Below are 10879 nucleotides of genomic sequence, written 5' to 3'. Positions count from 1 at the left end.
ACAGATTTGAAGAAATTTTACTTAATTTTTTCAATCTCCTAAATACAACTAAAATGTCCAGTGCTTCCAAGGGTAAATCAACAATTCAATACTTCAGCTCTGAACAGGAGCATTTGAAAAGAGGGATGAAAGCCCTCCTGCAAGTATTTCAGCTTTTTGAAACTTGTCCAGCTCCATTTAAACAAGTCCTAACTTTTCCCTTAAAGTCAAGGTTAAGCTAAAAGTGCCTTCCCAAAATTGCCCCAGAGTTAATGTACTTCTACTCTTAAAAAACTCTGCCTGTAACAGTGATTTGAAAATTGAATTTGGAACTCTCAGTAAGGACATTTATTCCAAACAGGAGGAAAACGAGAAGCCACAACTTAGCTGTTTATTGAGAAAGAACATCCCAATACAGTATCTGAACTTTTGCTTAGAAAAGAAATTACTTTAAGGAGAAAGAAAGATTCAGACTGTTCATAAAAATCCTTTCTGTGCATATCTGAACCTTCTTGTTTCCTCTCACCCAGCCATACTTTACCACGAGAAACCTGGGAGCAGTTCTTTTGGTTCTGCTAAGTTATGGGGAATGTTTATGTTTTCAGAACTTTAAATAGTGAAGCCAGAAAATTAAAACAAAACTCCCAAACAATCCAACCAGGATGCAGAAAAATTTTCACCTCATTTCATCTCTAATGCCCCATAAATAAATAGAGTTAAAAAAAAAAAAAAAAAAAAAAAATCAAGTTTTACTTCAACTGGCAATAATTTCAGTTATTAAGTAGTAATTTTCTTAGCATGACCTATCATTGTACCACCCAGTGGTTACAAACAGACTTTCAGTACCTCTAACAAAGCACCTCAGAGTAAGCAAAATACTTACTTTGAGAAAACATACAAAAATCCCAACTATTATATTAAGAACTCTGTTGTAATTATATACAAAATAACTATCAGAGCATTTGGTTCATACAGTGTTGCTGCAAGTTTTGAAATCGAGCTCTTGATTCGAGGCAGCCAGTGCTAGAAATGGGCAACCATCTCCAGCTTGTCTGCCTGGGGACGGAGACAGAACAATTTGTGTGAATTCATGACAAAGTTGGAGCCCTAAGGTAAAAGGACAGGAAGCAACTAATGCAAAGAAGCTAAAAAAAAAGACTTCAGCAATGCCAAGTTGGCTGCACTGTCCCATTAAACCACGTTTAGAACACCCACAGCAGCTGCCTCCATTCACAGCGTTTTGGTTTGGGTTTTCTATCGGTTTGCTTGGGACTCAGATGTCCATTTAGATGCTCACCCCCCGCCAAATTTTAAACGAAAGATGCAATCACTTCCTGCTACAGCTCAGTTAAGTTTCAACTGGTGTCCTGAAGAGAGTTTGCAGCTTGCGAAGCCCTCATTACACACTGCTGCCAATCCATATTTATATACCATGAATAACCAAACTCCACCCTAATGACAGCGCAAAACCTGAAGGAATACCCACGAAGTATTGGGAATTGCCCACAAGCATCACCTGTGTTAATACCCTGCATCTCAGCCTGCCACTCAGCAGTTCTTATTCAGAGAAGAGAAACTGCACGGCAGCAACAACCCAGCCCCTCACCCAGCTGTGACAGAAGGCTCAGAATTTCTGAGGTTCAAACACAGTCAGCTCATTCCCATCGTAGAACTCTCTCAGCTGGTTCAGTTCATATTTTATGGAAGGTTCTTCAATTTGCATCCCAGGCTCCAGAGCGTTCTGTCCTACTATTTTGAGGTTCACCAGTTTTATTTTCCAGGTGTTATTCCTCACGGGGCAGCTGATGAGCCCAAAGATTTGCTCAAAGACACCCAAACAAGCGTTGTCCCTGTGCACCGTGCCAGCCACTGCCACCAGCACCAATCCGTGAGGGGACATGGCACATTTCAGGCCACTGGAATGCAAATTGGGGTTGAAGAGGAGACATTCCTCTTTAACCAAGGACAGCAGGCGCAGGCTCACCATGTCTGCACCCACATACTGCTCCACGTTTTTTTCCGAAGTGTTGTAACAGAACTTCAGTTTGGCATCCTCCCAAAAGTGCTGCGGTCCCCACGTCTCTTCGGATTTTACTCCCAAAGGGTGTTGAGAGTTCAGGAGTTCAAAGTACCACTGGCAGAATTCTCCTCCAAGACCACCGACATCATCCTGTGGTGACTTCTGTCCGTTTCCGTGACTCTGCAGTCAAGCAAATTTTTTTCTTAGAACCGTTTAGCAAGATTTATCACTTAGAAAAACATCGAATCATGCACGTGCTTCTGTTAAACCTTGTAAGTGTTCTGAGCCAGAGTGCCTGAAGGGAAACACCAAAGTAAAATCTTGTTGATTTTTACAAACATGATTATCTAATGTAGAGAACCAGAACAGGATCCTTGAATTATACCTAGAAAGTGCTTTGGTGTCTTGGGCTCTTTACAAACAAAGAGGAAAATCCTAGTTCTACTGAAAAAGGGCAGGGGAAGGGATGTAAAGTGACACCTTTTGACACTAAATGTACTTTCTAGGACTCGTCAGTATTTATGACTTGACAGCAAGTCTTTTTCTTAGAAGTAATCAAATGTCAAGTTTGCTAACACCAAAGTCTAGTAAGTATTAAACTGTGTTATAAGCATTAAGTAATTAAGCATGAAAAGTTTGGAGAATTCTGTATAGAAATGCTGTATTTGTTTTACCACCAAGTTGAAATTAATTTCCAATTCCATTACATAGGTTCAGGTTTCCCATTTCTTCAAAGTGGTGAAGAAGGAACAGGAATTAAGAGAAAACAAATGTAAGTTAAGACATACGTGATCAATAAATCACAGAATCACAGAATCACAGAATAATGAGGTTGGAAGAGACCTCTAAGATCATCAAGTCCAACCTATGCCTTAACACCTCAACTAGACTATAGCACTAAGTGCCATGTCCAGTCTTTTTTTAAACACATCCAGAGATGGTGACTCCACCACCTCCCTGGGAAGACAATTCCAGTGCTTTATTATTCTTTCAGTGAAAAATTTTTTCCTAATATCTAACCTGTACCTTCCCTGACGTAGCTTGAGACCGTGTCCCCTTGTTCTGTCAGTTGCTGCCCAGTGGAAGAGACCGACCCCCACCTGTCTACAACCTCCCTTCAGGAAGTTGTAGAGAGTGATAAGGTCACCTCTAAGCCTCCTCTTCTCCAGGCTAAACAACCCCAGCTCCTTCAAACGTTCCTCATAGGGCTTGTGTTCCAAGCCCCTCACCAGCCTCGTTGCCCTCCTCTGGACACGCTCAAGCATCTCAATATCCTTCCTGAACTGAGGGGCCCAGAACTGGACACAGTACTCAAGATGTGGTCTCACCAGTGCCGAGTACAGGGGAAGAATGACCTCCCTACTCCTGCTGGTCACACAATTCCTAATGCAGGCCAGGATGCCATTGGCCTTCTTGGCCACCAAGGCACATTGCTGGCTCATATCCAACCGGCTGTCGACCAGCACCCCCAGGTCCCTTTCTGCCTGAACACTGTCCAGCCACACTGTCCCCAGCCTGTAACGCTGTAGGGGATTTTTGTGGCCAAAATGTAGAACTCAACACTTAGACTTATTAAACTTCATGCTGTTGGACTCTGCCCATTCATCCAACCGATCTAGGTCTCTCTGCAGAGCCCTCCTCCCTTCCAACAGATCAACACAAGCTCCCAGCTTAGTGTCGTCTGCAAATTTACTAATGAAGGACTCAATGCCCTCATCCATGTCGTCTATAAAAATATTAAATAGAACTGGTCCCAATACAGACCCCTGAGGGACACCACTGGTGACTGGTCGCCAGCTGGATGCTGCACCATTCACCATCACTCTCTGGGCCCGGCCATCCAGCCAGTTCCTAACCCAGAGAAGAGTGCTCCTGTCCAAATCAACTGACTTTCTTTTAAATCTATGAATGTGTACTTCATTTAGGTACCATCAACCACAGAACTTTGCTAAGAGAAACCTTTCATTTTCTCGAATTATGCCCTATTATGTTTTGAAAACAATTCTCAGCTAACTCCTACCTGTCACCAGTTAATCCCTGAGTGAAAGCTCAGCGCAGCAGGCTCTCAACAGGGACAGAGCTCTCACAGCCCAGAAGGTGGGGCTGCTGCCCATGAGGGCTCTGAACTACAGCAAGGTGGCCACAAATAAACCCCTTAAAGTTCATTACACCACGAGGATTTGCTAAATGGCGAAGATTTTAACTTCAAAAGAGCTTATAATCACCAAAATGTACCTCTTTACACATATTAAGTGTTACAAATACTAAGGGAAAACAAATGGCACTGGCCTGTCACCGCTGGAAACTGCACATTTTATCAATATACAAACTCACTAAAATCACAAGGGCCTCTGCAGGATTTCTGTGCCATTCATGCTGTTTTCAGCTGCCTCTGAACCCACAAAACTATCTGTGAATATCTACAATTTAAAAATTCAGAGCACGGAGAAGACCCCACACATTAAGAGTTCAAACACTGCGGAAAACAGCAGACGCCTTTGGACGTCGCCATTTAAACACCAACCAACCAAACCCAACTAAAACCAGCCAAGAGCCAAGAAGATTTGGGACCTCCCTGGAGGCGCAGAGCCACATTTGCAGCGGTTATCCTACGAAAGCAGCGCTGGGCACCCTGAGGATTTCCAGCAGCAGCGCTCACCTGTGCAGGAGGTTTTCTGTGGCCCGGCTCCGAGGCTCGTGCCGCGGGCTGCCCGCTCCAGAGCTGCTTCACGCGCTCGATGAGGAGGTGTTTCTCCGAGGAAGGAGGCACCGCGACTCCCTGCGCCGCCAAATACTTGAAGATGATTTCTCTGTAGACTTTCCTGCGCCTCAGAAGTTCTTCCACGTTCTGGCTGTACACCAGAATGGCCTGGATGGCCTCTGCAAAGAAGGAATCTGAAGTCAGAGTCACCTTCTTTCACAATAAAAACCCCAAAACTAAGCCGCTCCTTGAACTCCTGAACTCCAAACCCAGTACAAGACAAGCTGACAGGACATGAAGAGACTGGAAGTTTATCTGCAAACTGAAATCTGGCCTCATTATATCAGACACAGAACACGCCCAAAGGCCCTCAAATATGCTTCTTGGACAACAATTCTAGTGGAGTGTTTCAGCAATGCACAGCAGTTTGTGAAAGTGAGGGTCCACAACCTGGAAACGGAATTAAATCTGTTGTATTTCTACTAATGCGATTACAACTCCCACATTCATAAGAAAATGCATCCTAGCTCAACAACAGCGCATTGAATGGCAGCAATAAACTAAACTCAGCTGCGAGGCCCTGCGGCAGAATAAGGAAATGTGACAAATTCACTTTTAAAGCAGTCACAGCAGACAGTTCCCACCTGAACTGAGGCTAGTACTTAACATGGGACCTATAAAACCCCTAAATCTAACCAGAAAGGGACAGCTAAAGTAAAACACAAAAATCTTTTCATGTAACCTACAACCACCACAAAAAGCAGGTAAAAAAGGTAAGGAAAACAAAACCTACAGGAAAAGACCTTTTAAAGAAATGTGTTGGGCAAGTCTTAATCTTTAGTTACATCACATGAAACATACTCAGGATAAGCATATATCATGGCTATAAGCCCAGTGGCCTCAGGAAACTCACATAAAAAAATTAAGTCTTATGAAACAAATCTCAACAAAGTGATGGGTGATGGTCACAGCTGGAAGCATCCTGCAAAAAAAAAGTAAATTCAACGTAGATTCGTATTTTACCCTTTCAAAACCTGAAAGCAATTGTGAAAGACGCCAACAGCGAGACACTCTTGAGCTTCGAATACTTTTAACCACTAAGGGCACAGCCGTCTGAGAGGAAAAAGATGCGCGTAGAGCCGAGGATCTGCTACGAGCCCCTTCGCCACCGCAACTTCCTCGGCCCGAACAACCCCAGGCTCCGAGCAGCCGACCCCCGGAGCTGCCGGGCCGCGCAGGAGAAGGCTCCGGGCGGCGACCCCCGCCCCGGCGGAGCCCCGCGAGCCCCGGCCCGCCCGGCCAGCCCCGCCCGCCGCAGCCGCCGGGCCCGGGAAAGCGATGGCGGCGCTCGGGGCAGGGCCCGGCCCCGCTCGGCAGGCCCCGGCGCTGCCCGCGCACCTTGGCGGCTCTCCGGGTGCACCAGGCGGTTGGTGACGGTGTCGGTGAGCGCCAGCAGCTCCTCGGTGTGCAGGAGCTCCAGCAGGTCCCGGCAGCCCGCCCGCTCCCGCTCGCTCAGCCCCGAGCCCGCCATGGCCCCGCCCGGGCGCGCGCGGCGCAGCGCCGGGCGCCGGCCGGAAAGAGCGGCCGGCACCGAGGTTCCGCACGGGGAAACGGCCGCGGAGCCGCGGGGAGGCAGGATTAAAGGGATAGGCTGGGTATTATAACAGGGAGAGTTTGTGACTGAGGGCATCCCGCCTTTCCAGCCCCTCCTGAGTTTATAACTGAGCGCATCCTGCTCTTCCAGCCCGTCCTGTGTGAGTCCGTGGCCAGTGGATGTGAGCCAGCAGCGACATCCCTGTCCTGGGGACATCAGGGACGGCACGGCCGGCCAGGGGATTGTCCCGCTGTGCTCTGGGCTAGGCCAGCCTCACCTCCAGCCCTGGGGCACCTTTGGGCACCACACTGTCAGAAGGTTATAAAGCCATTAGAGACTGTCCAAGGGAGGGCCACGAAGACAGGGAAGGGCCTTGAGGAGAAGCCGTAGACAGAGGGCTTGGTCTCTTCGGCTGGACACGAGGAGGCCTCACTGCAGTTACAACATTCTCGTGAGGGAAAGAGGGGGGACAGACACTGCGATCCCTCTGTGGTGACAGCGACAGGACCCGAGGGAATGACCTGGAGTGTCAGGGAAGGTTTAGGCTGGATATTAGAGAAAGGTTCTTCTCCCCAGTACCCAGGCTGGCAGAGTTCAAGCAGCATCTTGCCGATGCTCTTAGCACAGGGTGTGACTCTCAGCGGGTCCTGTGCAGGGCCAGGAGTTGGACTTGGTGATCCTCGTGGGTCCCATCCAGATCAGGACAGTCTCTGATTTCTATGATAATCTCTGATAGACATTCTATGATTTCTACCACTGGTCACCTCATCCGGACCAAGCCCTCTCTGAACATCCCCCTGTGGGCAGCAAGCAAGTCACCAACCTGTGACTAAGGCAAGAACTGCATATTCCCAAGTGATGCACGTCCCAGGACTGGGAAATCCAACTCCACAGCACCTGTTTAAGGAAACAAAGTCCTATAAGCTAAAGATGCTTTTTTTTTTACTAAAAGTGAGCTCTCTGCCTTGTGTTGCTCTTCCACCTGGCTCTATTTTCTCTGTCAGGGGCAGAGCAACCAGGGATGGACGCTTCATAAAAGAGAGCGCAAAGAGAAAGGAGGAAAGATGAACAAAAAAAGGGAATAGAAGGCAGCAGAAGCTTCACATGAGCTAAGCTACATGCCAAGAAAAATAAAGGTGCAATGAGTGCTTGACCTCTCTGCGGCACAAAAAGCCAACTCTCCTCCACTGCACGCTCTAATATGGATGTGTAAGGAGACCACCTTTTTGTGCTAAAGCTGCCTGAGATTTCAAACCCAGGAAGACCCAGATTCTGTAAAGACACAAGAACCACGCTCAAATTACTGATGATTCTTTTGCACAAAAAACCTGACATCATCACGGTGGGCTCTGTTCAAAGCTCTAGTAGTAAGGAATGCCTGCCCTCAAGACCTGGTAAAGCTACAAGAGAACACCGATGGGAACAGAGAACACATTCCTTATCCCTGTATTTTAGATGATTGTTTCCTCTTTGAGATCTAATAAAAGCCCATGCAGATCTCCCAGGTTGATCAGAAGGAAAGCCAACACACATTCAGCTGAGTAAGAGCTGTTCTCTTGAGCTGCAGCAATGAATTCCATAGAAGCCAGAAACAGCTGAACAAAATTTGCCCATGAATTTTAAGTTCAACATTCAGATGAAAAAATCAGTCTGGAAGCATCTGGAAAGTTTTAACATAATGCTGCTTATTGTCTGCTGTGCCAAACTTCCCTTCATGTGTACATTGATTTAATATTCGTAATTAGTATCAGTTGTGCAAACTACAAATTAGACGATGCACCTGAGAAATATCAATTATCTTTGCTTCATTTTGCTTGTTTCAATAAACCTTTATGCAGATTTTTAGCCTTCAAGGAGTAATTCCTACCCAAATCTTCTGGAATTCGGGGGGGAGGAAAAAAAAAAAAAACACCACCAAAAAAAACCACCCCCCACACACCACCAAACCCCACAACATTAAGATGCTGTTTTGATTTTGAAAATTAGATTGAGATGTTTGCTGTGTTTTCAGCAAGAAATGAGGAGGTGGGAGGGCAAGGGCGGGGCCAGTTGCCTCAGAATGGTCACCTTCCCAATAAGCCTTAGGGAGGAAAAGTACACTGGCAGCAGGGAGAATGGAGAGACTTTTCAATATCCCCACAGCCCTTCCAAGTTCTAAACCAAGATCAGCCCTTTCAGCAGGATATATAATTATTTATGATATATTTATATATTATTTTACTTTGTAAGTGCTTCCCCTTTGGAGGCGATGGGGGTGGAAAGGGGATAATCTCAGAAGCAGGTGTCAAGGTGTCATTTTTTTCCTCTCTTTCTCATAACTCTGAATCCCCTTTAGAGATTTTATTCAAACTTTTAATTGACTCGAGCATTGAGCAGGAACTGGCATTCCCGAAGGGGGAGAAACAGGAAAATTATTAGCCTATATAAACCAAAAGGAGACCAGTACTCTTGTAACAATAAATAGCTGTCATAATTCAAGGAGTTACTACAAGGGCTTTTGTTGTATTTTCTCTCCTGTGCATCTGAGGAGGGGCAAAAAAGTTTATATTTGGTGTTAATGCATTTAACAATTAATTTATGTACACATTGCCCTTTTGATAAATATTTTTGCTGGCAAAGGGTACCTGAGGCCCCTTTACCCACGCTCAACTTCGCCACACAAGGACCTCATCAAAGTTATCCAAAGTAGAAAATAAAGGTAAGTCTGAAGTTAGACACACACATGGAAAAAAAAACACCATCCAAAATTTTCCATAAGACACTCAAAAATCTGCAGCCAAGAAACCCAAGGAACTTAGAGGGCTGTGAATAAGAAATCTAAATTATCCAGTAATTCCAGATGGCAGTACTGAACTTTCTGAAGCAAAAGAAAAAAGCAGCTACACTGTCCTTCCATCTCAACTTGACAGCCAACCAGAAGCAAAAGTATCTTAAAACAGCTGCACTCAAACTTGCCTTTGGCCCCAAATTTGGATTTTGAGCCTTAGGAATTAACTGCTGCCCCCATTTTGAACCTCTGAAACCCAAATATCCACACACCTGGAACATCAAGACCTGGCATCTTTACACAGGTACCACGCAACCATCATGTACCAAACATAACACAGCAGAATTCCCAGAGTGATTCTCCAAAAGACAAGATCAGTTTCTATCAACAACAAAGACAACGTTTTATTGAACAAATCTATGTACAGTACAAAAGGTTTTTAAAATGAAACACTACTGTAGATTTATTGCAGTTTGATGGCTCAGTTTTAATTTGTACTCTTATATAAAATGCAAAGTAAAATAATTTAACATTCAACAAGGAAGCACAAATTTCCTTTCTTGCTGAACCTGTAACAGCTTTTACAAATTAAGAGTCCCAAAATGCATACACTGCATTTAATCAGAAAGGTGTTATACAGTACCAAATAAATTAAGAAAATAGTAACACTACCACCCCCCTTTGGGTCTTTTGTCCATAGCACTGGTGTTAAACGATAAAAGAAATGAGTACAGCTGAACCTTCCATGTGATATTAAAATCACAAAGTTTAATGTTATAAATTATCCAAACTATACAAGTCATATAATTTTAATGAAATATGGCTAAATAACCAAAGTACCAGCGACCTTGCCCCACAGATATGACCACTTGCAACTTACTTTCAGTATTCCTTTTTTCTGTGAAAGGTGCCTACACCAAGCTGCAGTTTTTGAAATTAGAAATTACATGACCCTCACAGAGAAACATGATGGGGTTAGAGGAGACACTCTTAAAAGGAAAAGTTCAAATCCAACCGGAGGAATGTTATTAAATACAGTTATGAGCACTGAATCGCACCGACTTGGATCCAACAAGGCTCCTAAGCTCATGTGTAACTCCAGGCAGCTTTAGGCTCACATTACACATGTACTTGGGGACTTATTGAATCAAAGTGATACATCTTCAAGGATTTCCAATTATATCATACAATGCCTCATGCCTGGGGGGAAAAAAATCAACCAAAAACCTCCAACTTTCAAGACTTGTGACCCGTTCTCAGCCTTAAAAGTTGCAGGCTTAGTATGGGGTAATACTCAAGAGAATAAAGAATCCTTAAAAAGCATGGAGAATTATTCCACACATGATCCAAGTATGGTTTTGCCTCCGATTAAAGTTGCTTAATACTGCAACTCTGTGAGAATACCAACAGGTATCAGAGAGTAGCGTAAAGAAAATGCACTGAAAACAATCTGAAGTGAAAACAATTATTTTAAAACGTTACCACCCACTCGCTACTTTAAGTCAGTTTAACAGACTCCTGATAGTTGTTAGGTGATGCTCATCTTCACCTATGTAAGAAGTCATATTTCCTGTTCTCCAGGGTGTACACACTGGATACATGAGAGAAACAAACAGTGGTGTCCCAGAAAAGCATCTTTGAACAAAAAACTACTTTAATGCAGGTACAAAAAATTATGGTCACAGTTAATGCATGTACACAGATGCATTCATCTATACACTTAAACCAAAGATAATACAAGTCTCAACCATGTTTTTAAAGCATCTTCAAGCATATGGAGTTCCAGGGAAAAGGCAAAAAAGCACCAAAGATTAAAAG

The 10879-nt window shown here is 44.5% G+C and overlaps 1 protein-coding gene across 1 annotated transcript; it reads right to left on the bottom strand.

Annotated features, from left to right (window-relative positions):
• C2H3orf38 (chromosome 2 C3orf38 homolog) lies at positions 1-6236 on the bottom strand. Its single transcript, XM_040057037.1, has 3 exons — positions 6099-6236; positions 4659-4879; positions 1-2179 (listed from the first exon to the last, which is right to left on the bottom strand). The coding sequence occupies exons 1-3, from the start codon at positions 6229-6231 to the stop codon at positions 1604-1606; spliced, it is 930 nt and encodes a 309-aa protein (XP_039912971.1). The 5' UTR covers positions 6232-6236; the 3' UTR covers positions 1-1603.
• Positions 6237-10879: the final 4643 nt, after the last annotated feature.

This window comes from Hirundo rustica, chromosome 2 (genome assembly GCF_015227805.2).
Source record: "Hirundo rustica isolate bHirRus1 chromosome 2, bHirRus1.pri.v3, whole genome shotgun sequence".
NCBI classification, from domain to species: Eukaryota; Metazoa; Chordata; class Aves; order Passeriformes; family Hirundinidae; genus Hirundo; species Hirundo rustica.
Note: the sequence above shows the minus strand (reverse complement) of the source record. Positions and strands in the feature narration are given on the sequence as shown.